The sequence below is a fragment of the Eptatretus burgeri genome, chromosome 3 (genome assembly GCF_056783735.1).
Source record: "Eptatretus burgeri isolate ZD-2024b chromosome 3, Ebu_testis_v1, whole genome shotgun sequence".
Taxonomy (NCBI): Eukaryota; Metazoa; Chordata; class Myxini; order Myxiniformes; family Myxinidae; genus Eptatretus; species Eptatretus burgeri.
The window spans coordinates 89,691,753-89,711,481 of record NC_140963.1 but is presented as its reverse complement, the minus strand read 5'-3'; the positions used below and the strand labels follow the sequence as shown (position 1 = coordinate 89,711,481).

Sequence of the window (19,729 nt, the reverse complement as noted above, 5' to 3'; positions counted from 1 at the left end):
TCTCGGACTAACGCCGGGAACTAGTCACGGGTGGACCTTTCGGTCTCACCACGATCGTGCCAATCGGCCCCCGCATGGGATAGGGTTGCTCGCCAAATTCGACCTACCTAAGTACCCACACGGAGGGTAGACCGGGCGATCGCACCTCGCCGCAGGTCGACTTCGGACACGGGCCACTTTAAGCGACCCGTTCCGTACTATCGGGATAACCGAGCGGTGTTATTCGTCGGCCTCGACGGTTCGATTAATTATCGGGCGTTTTAGCCCACGACCAACCCTTTACGTGAAGCAAGATGGAGATTCAATAGAGGAAAAGACGAAGCGAAGCGGGAAAACAGTTCAACAATAAGCACATTTATTTCGCGATGAACGGAAAGCACACATATACAATTACACCAAAAGCAAATGTAATAGAAGAAGAAACACAATATTACACAAAAAGCAAATGCAACAATGCAGATCTAACCGACTACCGGGCACACGGCAACACTTATACAATTTTACTTCACAGACGGCGCCGACAACACATATTCCCAAAGCAAAAGAAAAAGAACCACCCTCAAGGATGAGGCGGGCCTGGGGCCGAGACCGGGTCGGGCCTACCCGTCTGATGATGAGACGCGAAGTGGCGGTGGTGCCTCAACTCCGCGGGCCTCGCGGACAGTGTCTGGTATGGGGTGGGAAAGGGGCCCCCTTTGTCGCACTATCTCAGCGCGGGGGGGAAACAGGAGGGGGTTGCTGATGCTCGGGGGAAGGAGGATATCACCCTGTCTCGGGTCCCGCGGCGAACGTCTCCTCCTCGACCTCGGTCGCGTTGCTGGCCTCTCCCTCTGCAGCTCCCGGCACCGACGCGAGCACCCCCTCGTCCGCCTTCGCCGCCGCCACCTCTCCACAGCTCCGTCTACTCGCCCTCTCCGTCTCCTCTCTTGGCTCGTCCCAACTCTTCACTCTTGACTTCTCCCACTTCTTTCCAGCTCCACCGACGACTCTCTTGAACTCCGCACAACTGCTCTTACTGACGAACGCAGCCGTTTATATAAGCCCCGTGGCTTCGCTCTTTCACCCTTGACCCTCTGCCTCCGACCCTTCACCTCTCTAACTGGCTCCCCATTGGCCCGAGGAAAAGTGGGCGTGAATGCTTTTTGATCCATGTATTTGCATATAGCGACCGCCCTCCAACGCCCTGGAGGCGGGGCCAAATCGCCCCTCGCTCACCGATTGGACGGAACAAAAGTGGGCGTGAGTCGTTTTTGATCCGTTTTTCTTCGGAAAGTCTGTGATGTCTCTGAATACGCTGCTCGGTGCGCGCCCTGCACGAGTCCAGTATCGGTGCCCACAAGTGGCGCGAGATGGTGTGGATGCGATGGTGGCGAGTTGTGACGGTAAAGGTCGTGGCTGTTGTTGTGAAGCGGTGTTGTGGTTGGTGGTTGTTGTTGTGAGGCGGCGTTGTGGTTGTTGTTGTGAAGCGGCGTTGTGGTTGGTGGTTGTTGTGAAGCAGCGTTGCGGTTGGTGGTTGTTGTTGTGATGGCTGTTGAGACGTGGTTGGTGGTAGTAATGGCGGCTGGTCCAAAATAAAGATAGTAAAAGAAAAACGGCTATCCTGAAGAGTCGCAGCCCGACTGAATGACATTTATTCCCTCGAAACAACGGGTTTGGGCCTAACTACACATATACTTACAGAGATATCTCACCTAAGGGACCTGAATGGTGGTTTGTGAATTTCGTCAACCACAACAATATATATATATATATATATATATATATATATATATATATATATATATATATATATATATATATATATATATATATATATATATATAAATATATATATATATATATATATATATATATATATATATATATATATATATATATATATATATATATATACACAGATATCGTCGTCTTCTTCTTTCGGCTGCTCCCGTTAGGGGTCGCCACAGCAGATCAACCGTCTCCATTTCGCTCTATCCTCCACATCTTCCATTGACACTCCAACAACCCGCATGTCCGCCCTCACCGTATCGACGAACCTCTTCTTTGGCCTTCCTCTTCTCCTCCTGCCTGGCTGCTCCATCCTCAGCATCCTTCTCCCGATATACTCCACTTCCCTCCTGTGCACATGTCCAAACCAGCTCAATCTCGCCTCTCACTTTGTCTCCAAACCGTCCTACCTGTGCTGTCCCTCAAATATACTCATTCCTTATCCTGTTCATCCTCGTCACTCCCAACGAGAATCGCAGCATCTTTAACTCTGCCACCTCCAGTTCCGCTTCCTGTCTTTTTGTTAGCGCCACCGCCTCCAAACCATACAACATTGCTGGTCTCACTACCGTCTTATATACTTTCCCCTTCACTCTTGCAGCTACCCTTCTGTCACAAATCACTCGTGCAACTCTTCTCCACCCACTCTACCCTGCCTGCAGTCTCTTTTTCACTTCTCTCCCACACTCTCCGTTACTTTGGACATTGATACCAAGTATTTAAATCCATCCACCTTCCCCACTTCAACTCCTTGCAACCGCACCATACCACCACCCTCCCTCTCATTTACACACATGTACTCCGTCTTACTCCTAATGACTATCATTCCCCTTCTCTCCAGTGCGTACCTCCACCTCTCGAGGCTCGCCTCAGCCTGCTCCCTACTCTGGCTACAGATCATGATATCATCCGCGAACATCATAGTCCATGGAGACTCCAGTCTGATCTCGTCCCTCAATCTGTCCATCACCATTGCAAACAGGAAAGGGCTCAGAGTTGATCCTTGGTGCAACCCCACTTTAACCTTAAACCGGTCTGTCATTCCTACCGCACACCTCACTGCTGTCACACTGTCCTCATACATATCCTGCACGATCCTCACCTACTTCTCCACCACTCCCGACTTCCTCATTCAATGCCACAACTCCTCTCTTGGCACCCTATCATAAGCTTTCTCTAAATCCACAAACACACAATGTAACTCCTTCTGGCCTTCCCTATACTTCTCCATCAACATTCTCAAAGCAAACATCGCATCAGTGGTGCTCTTTCCTGGCATAAACCCATATTGCTGCTCACAAATCTGGGCTGGGTATATACCCCAGTATATATATATATATATATATATATATATATATATATATATATATATATATATATATATATATATATATATATATATATATATATATATATATATACTGGGCCAGTGTATACCCCGGTTAAAGTAGGTGTACCATATCCCTGTGTCGTAAGAGGCGACCAGGGTTGCGTCAGGAAGGGCATCCGGCGTAAAACATGTGCTCACAAATGGCCACCTCTCCTCTCAACCGAGCTTCAACCACTCTTTCCCACAACTTCATGGTGTGGCTTAACAACTTTATCCCTCTGTAATTTCCACAGCTCTGCACATCACCCTTATTCTTGACAATCAGAACCAGTACACTTAATCTCCAATCCTCCGGCATCCTCTCACTTTCCAAGACTTTATGAAACAATCTGGTTTACAACCCCACTGCCATCTCTCCTAAACACTTCCATGCCTCCACTGGTATACCATCTGGGCCAACCGCCTTTCCACTTTTCATCCTCTTCATAGCAGTCCTCACTTCATCCTTACTGATCCACACCACTTCCTGATTCATGATCTCCACCTCTTCCAACCTTCTCGCTCTCTCATTTTCTTCATTCATCAGCTCCTCAAAGTACTCCATCCACCTTCTCAACACGCTCTCCTCGCTCGTCAGCACATTCCCATTTGCGTCCTTTATCACCCTAACCTGCAGCACATCCTTCCCAGCTCGGTCCCTCTGTCTTGCCAATCGGTATCAATCCTTTTCCCCTTCTTTTGTATCCAACTTCTCATACAGCTCGTCATATGCCTTTTTCTTAGCCTTTGCCACCTCTCTCTTTGCCTTTCGCCGCCACTCCTTGTACTCCTGCCTACTTTCTTCATCTCTCTGACTATCTCACTTCTTTTTCGCCAACCCCTTCTTCCTTGTACTTTCCTGTACTTCCTCGTTCCACCACCAAGTCTCCTTATCTTCCTTCCTCTGTCCAGATGTCACACCAAGTACCTTCCTAGCTATCTCCCTCACAACTTCTGCTGCAGTTGCCCAATCATCCCTCCCATCTTTACCACCATCCAACACCTGTCTCACTTCCTCCCAAAATTCCACGCAACAGTCTTCCTCCTTCAGCTTCCACCATCTGGTCCTTGGTTCAGCCCTCACTCTCTTCCTCAACCTCACCTCCAAAATCATCCGACAGACCACCAATCGGTGCTGTCGAGCTACACTCTCCCCTGCCACCACCTTACAGTCTCTAATATCTTTCAGGTTGCATCTCCTGCTTAAGATGTAATCCACCTGTGTGCACTTTCCTCCACTCTTGTACGTCACCCTGTGTTCCTCCTTCTTCTTGAAATACGTATTTACCACTGCCATTTCCATTCTTTTTGCAAACTCTTCCACCATTTGCCCTTCTGCATTTCTCTTGTTGAGACCGTACCTACCCATCACCTCCTCATCCTCTTTATTACCTTCCCCAACATGCCCATTGAAATATGCTCCAATCACCACTCTTTCATCCTTGGATACACTCTCCACCACTTCATCTAACTCACTCCAGAAATCTTCTTTATACTCCATCTCACACCCCATATGTGGGGCATATGCACTGATGACATTCATCATCACCCCTTCAATTTCCAACTTCACACTCATCACTCGGTCCGACACTCTCCTCACCTCCAATACCCTCTTGACATCTTCCTTCAGGATTACCCCGACACCATTTCTCCTCCCATCCACACCCTGGTCGAACAGTTTGAAACCACCTCCAATGCTCCCAGCCTTGCTCCCCATCCACTTGGTCTCTTGTACACACAGTATGTCCACCTTTCTTCCCTCCATCATATCAGCCAACTCTCGCCCTTTGCCAGTCATCGTCCCAACATCGTCCTATATATATGTATATATATATATATGTATATATATATATATATATATATATATATATATATATATATATATATATATATATATATATACACACACACACACACACACACACACACACACACACACACACACACACACACACACACACACGTATACGTGTGTGTGTGTATATATATATATATATATATATATATATATATATATATATATATATATATATATATATATATATATATATATATATATATATATATATATATATATATATATGTGTATATTTCCACACACACACATGTATACGATATATATATATATATATATATATATATATATATATATATATATATATATATATATATATCTATAGATAGCCTGGTGTGTTGGCGCAGTGGTTAGGGCAGTGGCTTGGGATCCAAAAGGTCCTGAGTTCAAGCCCCGTTGGGCCACTGAATTAATACACCAGGGGGTTGACTCAGCCTGTCATCCTTCCGAGGTCGGCGAAATGAGTACCAGTGTACTGGGCCGGTGTATACCCCGGTTAAAATAGGTGTATCATATCCCTGTGTCGTAAGAGGCGACCAGGGTTGTGTCAGGAAGGGCATCCGGCGTAAAACATGTGCCAAATCACTATGCGGATCATAACGGATGATCCGCTGTGGCGACCCCTAACGGGAGCAGCCGAAAGAAGAAGAAGAAGATATATATATATATATATATATATATATATATATATATATATATATATATATATATATATATATATATATATATATATATATATATATATATACACACACATATACACACACACGTATATATACGTCTGCTCCCAGCTATGTTGTACTGCTATCCCATGCATGTGCACGGGTATCGCGTGTATATATATACACACACACACACACACACACACACACACACACACACACACACACACACACACACACACACACACACACACGCAAACCCTAAGGTGGATACATTGATACCTGGGATGGTTCTGTTCCACCTTCTGAATTTGTCATATGGATATATCACACACACACACACACACACACACACACACACACACACACACACACACACACACACACACACACACACACACACACACACACACACACACACACACACACACACACACACACACACACACACACACACACACACACACACACACACACACACACACACACATACACACATACACACATACACACATACACACATACACACATACACACATACACACATACACACATACACACATACACACATACACACATACACACATTAATATCGTATGATGATGATTGGAGGTCTTATTATTTCCCAAATGTTTTGAAATAAAAACATTTGGTTCAGACTCAGGTGGCTTTTCAATTGGTTGCTTTCACTTTCTCTATCATTACTCCTAGGATTCTGCACTGCAAATCCTGACTTCTGTGACCAATCAGGTTGCAGCGGGCACTGCAAAGTGGGCATGGCTGCGTCTTGGGCTCTACCACCTGAGGCAAAGCTCTCACACCAAGGCTGTGATGTGGTATTGATCTCTTGCATTCAATCTACTATGTAATATGTCATAAATAACCATTTTAGTGCATTCTTTTTTCTTCAATATATTTTTTAAACAAGAAAAGATAATTGATTCAATTTTACATGTTTTTGGGATTTAATTTTTTTTTGTATGCTTGGTCAAGGCTCATTGAAGAGCTAGTACACTGGAAAGATCAGGATGCAACAGAACAAATGCAATAGTTGGGAGAGGGGGGAAATACCAACAGCAGGGTTTACGCACAAAATATAAGGAAACTTGGACAAATAATAGATGTGGGTGTGGTGTCGTGAGTGAGGTACTCCAAGGCAGACACGAGCGGGGGAACAGTACAACCCTGCTTTATTGCCACGAGCAATGCACTCTACAAGCCACACGACCTCCAGGCTCCGCAGGCCACAACGGCTACAGCAACTACGACCACGCCTCAGGCGGCGCGCCCTCATATATCCCGTGCAAGCACGTGACCACTCTAACCACTCCTCCACCACGCTCCCCCACATCATGCCCTGCCCCCGCAGGCCCAGTACACCACAGTGGGAAGGAATGAGGGGTATTGACCATGGGTTGGATAGGGCTACAGTGCACCCCTCCCCTCCTCAGTACTCTACTTAGTTGGATAGTTTTGTTCCTTTGGATGTCCTGCTTGAGAAGAAATGTTAACATGTTTATCTTGGGTTGAAATTGTACTTTAGACACCTTGTTGATTGGTACCCATTATCGTGTGAAGCGATTTTTGTACTCTGAAATTTCTGGGGGATGGCTGCTTCACAGCCTCCTTTCTCAGTTTGAAGAAACTGTTCATTGAATGTTGTATAGGATTTGAAAGGATATTCAGTTGCCTGTTCAATGGTGTATAAAATGCGCATATCTGATGAATACTCATCCGAACAATCATACAATCACAATGATAAATAATCAAAGCAAACATTAAATTTCTCACTCGAATTAACAGGACTTCATCCGATTCATCTGGGCTACATTTGAAATATTTTTTTTTCAGAGGTCTAGGATTTCTCAACGGTCCTGATCTGTTTTTTGCATGCTGAATTCAGAAATGTATCTAATTTCCCTCAATCAGGTCAAGTTTTTGCTATCTCAATTTTAAGGAAAAAAAATAATCAAAATTTTGTTTTTTTTAATTAGCATTTTTAAAATTCAAAATCAAACTTACATTGACAGAAAATGTACAAACTATACATATAATGACACACAAGTACACTTAATGTGGAAGAAAGTGCCTTCTCAATTACTTTCATTTCAATTTCAGAAAAATATCGATAAATCGTCGTTTCTGGCAACACCCAACTTCAGTCGCTCCAGCAGTCGGTTTTCCTTCGGCTTTTTAATGTTGAATTTCACATTAACGGTACTTGTGCGTTATTTTATATATAGTTTGTACATTTTCTGTCAATGTAAGTCTGATGTTGAATAAAAAAAGTGCTAATTAAAAAAACAAAAATTTTGATTCTTTTTTTCCTTAAAATTGAGATAGCATAAAAACTTGACCTGATTGAGCAAAATGAGATACATTTCTAAATTCAGCATGCAAAAATCATATGAGAACCGTTGAGAAAACCGAGACCTCTGAAATGACGCAGACCAGTCTTATTTATATATAACCTTAAGTACTGTTTAATCTACTGTATTTATGAGAGGGATCACCTGTCAAGTTTTGAGACCAAACTTGATAGCTTGTGATTTCAGTGCACATAGCCAAGGTATTAAGATTACATCATCGCACAGTTGATCCACATCATGGCTCCTCGCAAATGACTTTTCAGTCTTCAGGTGATGGAGATTCAGTGAAAACGTCAAGTCTCGAAAGAAAGAATATTGTGTGCTTCATTTCAGTGCTTCTAACTGTGAATATTGCACATTCTTCACTGAAACAACATATGCTGACAAGACTACAATGTCTGCATGAAATATGACTGACGACTCTCAACCACGAGGCTGTGCATCAAGGATGGAAGACCCTGTGAACTAATACCCATTGCATACGAGGTGAATCAAGCATACTACAGAGACTGTTATCAACGTTTTACAATGAAGCTAAACAGATTGGCCAAATATACTGAATCGAAGCCTGAACCATCATGAACTTGAGGAAATCGTCAGCAGATGGAGCAAAACAGATATGGAGGGGAAGCTATCAAATAAATAGCAGTTCTGAAAAAAGATGAAAGGCTTCTCATGTGGATCAGAAGAAGGACCACGTTGGTGGAGGAGTGAGGATGAGTCAAAACAGTCAAAACAAATTCAGCTTTAACTACTCAGCAATCCAATGAAGACCCATGATAGATTAAACTGGTTTGCTTTCTGCATTGCTTCTTCACCACTTTGGACATTACCACCTGGAGATCCCATAGCTTGGGCTTCAGTGACATGTGACAGAGACAGGACTCTGGTAGATCTTTAGCTTGGTGTACTTTAATTCAACGTTTACCACTTCTTATGATTAATGGGATGTCTGGACAGGTACCACCCCATGCGTTTGGAAGACCGTCAACATCTTGAATCAGAATTTCATGTGCCGTATGTATAGATCCAGCTCCCGTGAGCTCGTTGATCAAAATTATCAAGGTTGGAATTAAATACATAAGGCATACTGGGATTGTGGATGATTTGTGTTGACAACAGACTCGAAGCTTGTTGGAGCAACAGCTAATAGTGTCATTCTCAAGGGAGTAAGAGTAGCTCTCGGAATGGCTGTTTATTGAGAAAAGTTGTTAGTTCAGCACTCCTGAATAAGTGATGTAGTGTTATGCAGATCAGTATTTGTTTGGCACCTTCCACTATCCACTGATGGACACTCTGTAGATGTCCTGACCTTTTGACAAGATTAGGCATCTTGCTCTGATGGTCTAAGATGTTGGTCCACCAGTAAACAGAGAGTTCAAAAATCTTTCAAATCTATTCAGCATGACATTGAGGTTGTTTGCAAGAAGCTGGCTCATTGGTGATCGTAGCAGCGTTCTGAATTCCTCAAAAGCACTTACAGATGATTTTGAGCAATGTCAAAGCCACTTCTATGATGAGGTCGGCAATCCTAAGTTGATAAGCTTACTTCACTGCGGTTGTTATGTCGACTTCAGAGCTGTACACCAAGTCGATTTGAAATCATCCTTTGTGCTCCAACTGAGTGAGAATCAAGTTGCTTCCACAAACTTCACTACCCTGCAGTTTATAATTGAGTTTTTCACTCCTGTAGTTCTTGTTTAGAAACTTTGCGGCATCCAAGCTTGATATGAACAAATCGCATCGGTCGGATAGCTTCATTACTTACTTGCGTCATATGTTGGTGTCAATTTCTTCACATAGTTCATAAAACACTTGTTGATGTGCTTATTCAAGTTGAATTTGTTGAATTATTTTTGTCGACTCCTAACTCCACCACCAGCATAGCTCTGCGACATATTTCTGGTGACAACTTCTGTGGTGCTGTGCTTCGCAAGCAAAGAAGTCCAATCCTCTGATCTGCACAAGAAGCCTTTCATCCTTTTTAGGTCATCTCTCCGAGCATGACCTAATAATATGGGTGTCGATGTCCTTCGATCCGTCCGTCCGTTCACAATGAAGTTGAAGCAGGAGATCTGGTCATTAGTGATCCTGATAGAGGTCGATGAGACGTAGATGATGGTATGACTTTCAAGGTCACAAAAAGTCAAGGTCAAGGTCACGAGGCCTTTGAAGTTGCGAAAATGACGATTTTCAAATTCTATCTCCTCCGCCATTTCTCAAGTGATCTTGAATTTGATTGTAGCATATGAATCTATGGGACAATATCTAAATTTGGTTGGGCCGGATTTTCCATATTCGCTTTCGTTTTCATCTCATGTGACTTCAAAGTTGGCAAAAAATGCGAAAATGACGATTTTCAAAATCTATCTCCTACATTTCTCAAGCGATCTTGAATTTGATTGTGGCATATGAATCTATGGGACAATATCTAAATTTGGTCGGGACAAATTTTCGAATTTTGCTTTCGTTTTCGCATCACGTGACTTCAAAGTTTGCAAAAACTGCCCTACCTTCAGGAGGCTATATATTCTCTACTAGGCATGGTAAAAGTTAGTGAATGGTGTCATTGCATAGCAGCTGACCTTGTCTTTCATGTCCATTCGAAAGAATACTGATATCTTCCAATACATACACGTCACGTGACTGAATTTTGCGAAAACTGCTTCATGTAGTTGCAAAATGACGATTTTCAAAATCTATCTCCTCCTACATTTCTTAAGTTATCTTGAATTTGATTGTGGCATATGAATCTATGGGACAATATCTAGATTTGGTCGGGCCGGATTTTCGATATTCGCTTTCGTTTTCGCGTCACTTGACTTCAAAGTTGGCCAAAAATCCCTCCTGACCCAAGAACACTACACCCTCGTAACAGGAACTCATGCTTGTTTCTCGCAGAGATGACTGTCACTCCCACACGGGTGTATTTTTCATAACTGCTATTTATTTGATGGCTTCCCCTCCATCAAATTCAAATCTTGAAGCAGCTTCAGTTGTCCATAATGTCCATAAACCCTTGATGTTTATCTTTTTACGACCTTCTTCGTTACAGAATATGCAGTCAGGCTTGTATATCTGTTTGGCTCCATCTGCTGAGGATCTCCTTGAGTTCATGATGGTTTAGGATTCCATTCAGTATATTTGTCTAATCTGTTTAAGTTCATTGTGAAACGTTGACAACAGTCTCTATAGTAACCTTGGTTCTCCTCGTATGCAATGGTTATTAGTTCACAGTGTCTTCCATCCTTGATGCACTGCCTTGTGGTTGTGTGAGTCGTCAGTTGTATTTATTGCAGATTTTGGTGTCTCTTGTCAGCACATGGTGTTTCAGAGAGGAATGTAAAATGTTCACACTTCGAAGCATTGAAGTGAAGCGCACACACACACACACACACACACACAATCTTTTTCTTTCTTTCTTTCTTTCTTTCTTTCTTTCTTTCTTTCCTTCTTTCGTTCTAGAATCAAAGTCTTCACTGTCCTTGCACTTTGTCTTCTTTATCGTCTCTGGGTGATCCATGACTCAGCTCTGGACTGTATCGGTCAACGTTATCTGTAGGAAAGAAACACCGACACTAGCATAGCTGCCACCACAAGTAATGATGTGTATACATTGGGACCATGATCAAACATCACACCTGTAGCAATTATGTGGCTTTATCGAGTTCATTTGAACACTTGATCGAACATGTTCCTCAATTGTTATTGTGATTACAATTCTCTGATAAGGTCACGATTTGTCAGATATGCATCATAGTTACATAATTGAAGAAGGAAATTGAGGACTGTTCCAACAACAGAGCACTTAAAACGGATGACTCAAAATTGGATGGACAGTCTGTTACGGAACCACATAAACTCCTTAAATATCAACATTGAAACATCACTTCTTACATCTGATAATCTAAAATAGCAGGTCGAAAATACAATTCTACCCAAATACAAAGACGTGAACATAATTTTTTATCATCCAGGACCTCCAAATGAACAATAAAATATCACTTCTGTAAAGTTAGAGTGTAGTGGGTGATCTCAAAATCTCCATAGGTTGGAGTGTAGTCGGTGATCTCTGAATCTCCATAGGTTAGAGTGTAGTTGGTGATCTCCAAATCTCCATAGGTTAGAGTGTAGTAGGTGATCTCTGAATCTCCATAGGTTGGAGTGTAGTTGGTGATCTCTAAATCTCCATAGGTTAGAGTGTAGTTGGTGATCTCTGAATCGCCATAGGTTAGAGTGTAGTTGGTGATCTCTAAATCTCCAGAGGTTAGAGTGTAGTCGGTGATCTCTGAATTTCCATAGGTTGGAGTGTAGTGGGTGTTCTCTGAATCTCCAGAGGTTGGAGTGCAGTAGGCGATCTCTGAATCTCTTTTGGTTGGAGTGTAGTGGGTGATCTCTGAATCTCCATAGGTTGGAGTGTCGTGGATGATCTCTAAATCTCCATAGGTTGGAGTGTTGTGGGTAATCTCTGAATCTCCATATGTTAGAGTGTAGTCGGTGACAAAAACAAAATCATAGTTGTATATGTAAGACATAAATGGCCCCTAAACTGTTTTCGTGCCCAATCTGATCCAGTCCTTCTCAGCTTGCAGGCAGCCCTGCGAGCTGAGCCCCAAGATGCAATTGCATGGGAATGCCTCGGCGAGGCATATCTTAGCCGTGGAAGCTACACGGCAGCCAGTAAGGCATTTACCCGTGCAGCCCAGCTTCAGCCATCTGGCTCACTCTATGGCCGTCTGCAGGCTGCCTACATCAGGCAAGCTCTCGGCCAGCTCAGGGAGGCAGAGGAAGCCTACCTTGGATTGACAAAAGAGCACCCACTCTACGTTCCAGCATTCAAAGGTGTAGATGTATGTGTGGTTCATATCTTGTGGTGTCTTTGTGATGTGTAATGGTGGAGGACATTTGAAGTTTGTCAAAGGTGTGAACTAACTAAGTCTTAAGTGTAATGATTTTCAGGGATTGAAACTCTTCGTTCCAAAGTCACCCCTTCTTATTGCATTCCTGCTTTTATTTGTTTGTTGAAGATGACCATCTGTCCAACTTTTTTCTGACTGTGCTGGCTGCAGGCCTTGCCGAATGCAATCTTTCTTTGCTGAGAGCATCCCTGAAGGCATTTCTGGACTTGCGGGCAATGGACCATGCAGAAAAGGCTCTCTTAGCCCTTGGCAGGTAAGGATTGACTTTGGACTTAAGCTTCAAGGACATCTTTGCATGCAATGCAAGGATCAGCATGGTCCATCACACTTATGTTATGTGACAAGTGAGGATGGACAACTTGGCTTGGCCTTTCCTTCCATATGTAAACTGGTGCTTGTATCATTGTTTGTTTATTTTTACCTTTATGGGGATAACTACAATTGTGACTCTGGTTCAAGGTTCACCTGCCCTTTTCAGGTTATTTCTCGGAAATAAGCTCATCGAGTGGGTCCCATTGTCTGTCCATCCGTCCATATGTACACATGTACGTTCACATTAGACAAAAACAACATCTCCTCACAAACTACCTGACTGATTTTGACCAAATTTCGTACGATACATCAGAAATAGTAATGTCTCATAGGGTTGTGCTCCCCATCTGGATCCGCCCCAAAAAGAGACTGAAAAGGGGGGTTTTGCCTTGAATTCAAGTAATTTTTTTTTTTACTTTTCAGAAACCGATGACCAGATGTAGACCAAACTCTTCATGAATCGTAAGGACCATGCCATTAACTTAAGTTGTGCTCCCCATGATCGTACCACTTCAGGAAGGTGGGGGGGGGGGGGCATGGCCCCTTCCCCCAATCCCTCTTCTTTTTTAAACCTTTTGTAACATTCAAACACTTGTGCATGAGAGTTACGTATCACCGAACAGTACAGCTAATGTGTAGATTTGACATGGTTTGACACTTTCTTTCACCAGACAATTTGCCGCGTAGTGTTCTCCCATCACCTGGCACTGTTCACCACCATGTTGGAATTACTGAGATTGCCTTGTGCACCTATCTTATCAGTTTCTGATTCTGATGTATCACATTCTGTTGCAGAGCATCGGTGCTGCCGAAGAAGTTTATTGGCGAGGGTTATACTGGGTAGTTTGTCATTGCATTCCCAGCAGTAGTTAGGGCAGGAATTTGGATATGGTGCCAGCGGTAGCTCGCCTACTCTTCGTGAAGAACACCGTGAGATCTGTAAGGTCCACCAACTAATGCCGGCAGATGGGACACCCCGTTTAACGTCCATCTGAGGAACGGTACACACATTGATGAATCGCCCTACCTGTGAAACACTGGGATGACAATTTATAGCTTTGTAAGGATTCAAACCCACTTAGAGGCGAGTGGGCAAAACTCTAGGCCAACCTGCCATCCCCTTATCAGTTTACAAAGCTATGTATTGCCACTATCGCTCCAAAAGCTAACAATAATATCCTTCATTTACAGTTAGATATAAGAATTGCAGGTGAATTTGAAGCACTTCTATTTTGCAACTTCAGCTATCCCAAACATCGATTGTCAAATTGGTATTTACTTTGGAAATCCTTGAGTAATGGTAGTTCGCTGGTGATGTATGCTCCGCTGCTGTATATCGGCCATCCAAGTGATTATTGGGAACAGTAGCAAGTCACCCGTGCCCACACGGGATTCCAAACGGGGTAGGGATTGAGATGGCAAAAAATGCAAATGATGTTTTCTGTCATCGAGCCGGCAAACTGGGAGCAACAATTCACATTTATTGCCACATCTGATGCAATTTAAGTGCTCCAATGGAGGCGAGGTGCTACGTAATTGAAACTGTTTGTTCGATATGTGTAGCTTTTCGATGCCTATGGTCCGTAATAAAAATTTGTATTGGTGTCAAAGCCAGTGACAATTGCAAATTAATAGGATGAGCATATTCAAGTGAGCAACTTTAAATATTGTTGCAGTCAATATAATGTGAAAGAAGTCTCAACTCTTTTTTTTTTTTTAAGAACACCTTGTATCATCCAATCTCAGTGCCATCTCGATTCGACCTGACTTGTGTTGCTTGTGGAAGCTTGCTGGTGATGTTTGCTCCACCATCCATGTTGTGCATGGAAGGAATGTCACAATGGCTGTACCCACAATCCTCCTGACCCAGAGCGACGGGAAAGATAGCGACACAAGGATTTTGGATAAACAAGAGATGCTGGCTCTTGGAGCAAGGTAAAAGGATCTTTTAAGATCAGGATCTCCTGTCACAATCAATATCACCTTCTTTTGTTTTTCATCAGCATTGCAGTATTGCTTGCTTAATCCAATATTTATTTATTTAAGTTGTTCTTAATTTAGTTTCACTATATATAGAGGTAAAAGGGGGAAATGAGAAGGGGAAAAAGAATGTTTAGCATGACAAAGTGATACGAGGTTGGGGTTGTGTTATACACGGTAACGTTTAAATGTTTCCAAATGATTTTTCTCTGGAAACACGTGTGTTAACTGCAGGTGCTATGGAAAAGCTCTTCGGATTCTCCCTGATAGCTCCAGCCTCTGGCACGACCTGGGTCTCATCTATTACCGACAGGCTGAATATCATCGGCGCTCCCAACAAGGTGGCACAAATTTGGGCTCATCAAGCAGCAACAACATCTCAGAACTACTTGACAGAGCACTGCAGGTATGTAGTTCATTCACAAACTTTCTGTGTCAATGTTTGAAAATTGGATTGTGCTTGAGCATTCATAAAATACCACTATTTATAGATATTTTAAAAACTGCAAAAAAAAAATCATCTTTTTGGCCCTTGGCTCAGGTTTCTGCATTCTTGGAACCCAACGCTAACAACTTTTTGGGATGAACTTGCAGACATTGGATTCTTGCAACTCTGTCAGTGCTGATCTGAAACATTTTCAGAACCTCTCAATGGTCATTCGGTAATTGTTCACAATGAGATCCTGTGATGGTTTACAGGCCAGAGTGAACGTATTGATGCTTGGAGAGTTCATTTCATGATTAAATTACATGTTTCACTGTTAATGTCTGAGAGTATGAACAAAGATTCATCCACTGCTGGAAGGAATGTTTGGCTCATTGTGAAAACTCACCAATGGCAAAAATGTGTGATATCAGCTGGAAACTGCTCCGAAAAGAACTACTCACAACACCGACTTCCATGCAGAAATATTTTTTGACTTTTGGCAAACCATGAACCTCTGCAAACTAAAATATGACTTCCCTTGCTGGGAACTTTAATGTATGAGGAGACCGTGAGATCCATCAAGCCTGCGCAATGGTTGCCCACCTATGGTTGTATGCCTGTGCTGTATCCTTTTTAAATGCTGAGCATTGAGCAAGGAAGCGTCACGCACCATTTTTGAAGTCTGGTATGACTCGGTCGGAGTCGGGTTCAAACCACCGACCTTCCAGACTCGGAGCAGATGCTCTAACCATTACGCCACTGAGAACTTTTAAAAATGTTTTTATTTGGGATAAAATGTATCCTTTATTGGATATTTATAATCATTTTAAACGTTGGTCAACAAAATAGCACAATCTGTGCTGAGCTACTCAAAAGTAAATTCCTCCTTTCCACCGATTCCTCATTTGGTAAATGAACTCCTCCTCATCCGTCTGCCTCACCCCCACCCTCACCCAATCAGAGGTGGTTCTGCATGTGTAGTCTGTGGCACCATGTTCCTTCAGTAAATGAGTGACATAATTCAAAATGCCTTGCTTGTACATATAGTAAGTGGTTTTCTTGTTTTCCTGCAAGGCATTGTGCAGTATGGAACACCTTTGCTTCAGGAAGATGGTGCCACAGGCCATGTGTCCAAAAACCTCCTCTGCCTGTAAAAGAAGGAATGGACTGCAACTTCTTCCCCGGGCATGATAGAGCCCTGACATGAATACCGTCGAACATGCTTGGAGACATATGGATCTGCAGCTGTGTAAAAGTGGACCTCTGCCAAATAATATGCAAGAGCTGCAACAAAATCTGCTCCACGTTTGGCCAAATCTGGATCAGGCTGTCGTACAGAAAATCATTGATTTTTATGCCTTCATGGGTTCAAGCACTGGATGGGCAAAAGGAGATGCTACGAGATACCAATATGTGATTGTATTCATATCACAGATTGTTACAGGCCTGGTGTTGGCTTCACAGTGAAGGTGGCTGGCTTAAGATCCTTGGGTCCTGAGTGAAAGCCCCTGTATTTTCTGTTGAATTAACACCAGGAAGGGTTGACTAAGCATGTTAACCTTCCGAGGTCGACAAAATGAGTACCAACGTGCTGGTAACAGGGGCACTGCATCAGCGGCACAGTTGCACCCCGAGAAAATGATGCAACCGAGCAGCCATAGGCTGCATACAAAAAATATAAAAGCGGATTGTTACAATACTTTCACTCTAATCACCCCTTTCTTCCTAATTTCACACCTTTTGTTTTTCATCTCTTTCATTTGAAATTTTCCACACCCCATATCCATCCATCCATCCATTGGGACCATACTCTATGCAGAACGTTGGTGCTGCCTAAGCAGTCTCCTTGGCTATTGGGCACAATCCTGGATTGGTCGCCACTCCGACACAGTATACCAGCATGCTGGCACTCATTTTGCCAACCTCGGAAGGATGACAGTCCGAGTCAACCCCACCTGGTATTAATTCAACAGCTGAGGGGAATTTGAACTCAGGATCTTACGATCCCAAGCCCACCACCCTCACCATTAAGCCAACACCAGGTATACCCCATATCCCGATGACATTAATAACTTAGAAACTGGAATGTAGGTGATGGAGCAAATTTTAATCTAAGAAACCTGTGGGATTGGTTATGGAGGTTGAGGCGTCGACGTAATTTGGCAGACTGAGGGTTGTTGAGGTCATGGAACATTTACCCGACACGCGTATCGGTGCTTGTACTTACAGAGCCTAAAGAAAGCCGTCATGATATCGAACAATAATCATCAACATTGGAATGCCCTTGGAATTGTTGCGGCCTGCCCTGGTAAGCATTCCAACTGCGGTAGCACTCCTCTGCTCCATTTAACTGTCTTTCACAAAACCCTGGCCCATTTACTTATGGAGGAGAAAAGTTTTGACTGTTTTCAGATGCATTTTCACGTTGTCTTTTGTATCTTCACAATTAGCAATGTATAATGGAATATTTGTTCAGTAAGCGATAAGGGAAGGGAAGAGTGTTTTGCATTGTTATGAATGAGTGGTGGCGATCGGAGTGCAGAAGAATTATGAAACTTCTTGTTGCAATGGGGCAAAAAGTCGTACACTTTTGCGTACGTCATTTGTGAATGATCCCAGTGGAGAATTTATACAGAAGCTCATTTTCTTTTCTGACATTTACAGATGTTGGGAATTATGCTCTGGCACAGCATGCCTTCATCAAGTCCATTCAAGCAGAGCAGAATGTAAGCTGTGTACCTGTGGTTACAGTTTCTATGAACAAACACTGAACCATTCTATCTTGTAAACCCGGTGTTGCCTTAACGGTTAAAGTGGCTGGCTTAAGATCTTAAGGACTTTAGTTTGAGCCCGTCATGCCGTTAAATAACACCAGGTGGGTTAACTCAGCCTGTCGTCTTTCCAAGGTCAGCAAAATGAGTACTGGCTAATACTGGAGATGGGGGGCACTGCATTAGCGGCACAGCCACGCTCCCAGCAATGATGAAACCAGCAGCCACAGGCTGCATACAAAATAACAAAAATTCCATCTTGGGGATAGTCAATTGGCTGTTTCTCAAAATATTTTATTCCAGCATTTCTTAATATTTTCTTCAGACTGGCATTTTCTTACATTGTGATAATTTTCACCAATCGTAGCAGAAGTGTACTGTACTATCAATTTGATCTTCTTTTTCAACTTTGTTCATTCCATTGATAACTTTGTAACCATTTGATGGTGGAATTATTGACCCTCTTCCTCGTTTTTCCTGAATACGTCCCTTCCCTTCCCTCTCTTTACCCTTCTATCCTCCCAATATTCTATACTTTCTGTCCTTACTCGGTTCTCCAACTCCCCGACCACCCCCCCCTCTTCCTCGCCTTCATCTCCCATTTCCTTTATCAAATAATTTATCCCCACCCAATTTCTTGCATACGTAATACAGAGATGACCCTTCACCCAGATATCCACCAAAAGTGGGTGGATGTTGTGTTTTCATCCTTGTCTGTCTTTGTTTGTTTGTTTGTTTGTCTGTCAATAGGATATCTCAAAAAGTTGTGGACAGATTCAGACGGAATTTGATGGACAGTTTGGGTGTGTGACAAGGAAAAATTGATTTGATTTTGGTGAAGATCTGGGTCCGGATACAAGAACTTTTAATTTTTTTCAACTGATTATTCACCATTGAGAGATGGAACCAAAATTGATATATAGAATAGTATTTCAAAAACTTGTGAACGACTTATGATAAAACTTGATGGATAAGTTGGGTAGGTGACAAGAATAGGCCAATTAGATATTGGTTCAGGTCTGTGACCAGATCCGGCCCATCAATGGGATACAAAACGGAAACTGTTCAGACTGGTGGTGGTGGTGGTGGTGGTGGTGGTGGTGGTGGTGGTATGTGCTCTACTGAGTGCTGTTCTTGTTATTTTTGTGGCATTTACGATCCATAGCGGGGTAGTATTTCTTGGTACAATTGGTTCCATAATTTTTGAAACACAAGGTAAGCCTTATTGTTAGACATGGCTATGTCAGGAATTCAAATTTGATACGTGCTTCTGTGCCTGCCTCTCTCTCTCTGTCTCT

The 19,729-nt window shown here is 42.9% G+C and overlaps 1 protein-coding gene and 1 long non-coding RNA gene across 6 annotated transcripts in view; one reads left to right on the top strand and one right to left on the bottom strand.

Annotated features, from left to right (window-relative positions):
• The window catches only part of SKIC3 (SKI3 subunit of superkiller complex), a 119,447-nt gene that overhangs the window by 49,927 nt on the left and 49,791 nt on the right, over window positions 1-19,729 (top strand). For all 5 annotated transcript variants that reach the window (XM_085874432.1, XM_085874433.1, XM_085874434.1 and 2 more), the window contains 7 exons: window positions 6,365-6,489; window positions 12,608-12,864; window positions 13,092-13,194; window positions 15,000-15,188; window positions 15,468-15,639; window positions 17,890-17,968; window positions 18,325-18,386. In XM_085874432.1, coding sequence (XP_085730558.1) covers window positions 6,365-6,489; window positions 12,608-12,864; window positions 13,092-13,194; window positions 15,000-15,188; window positions 15,468-15,639; window positions 17,890-17,968; window positions 18,325-18,386 — 987 coding nt within the window. The remainder of the gene's footprint in view (window positions 1-6,364; window positions 6,490-12,607; window positions 12,865-13,091; window positions 13,195-14,999; window positions 15,189-15,467; window positions 15,640-17,889; window positions 17,969-18,324; window positions 18,387-19,729) is intronic.
• LOC147030414 (uncharacterized) overlaps window positions 1-19,729 on the bottom strand; it is an 83,198-nt gene that overhangs the window by 35,774 nt on the left and 27,695 nt on the right. The window lies entirely within an intron of this gene.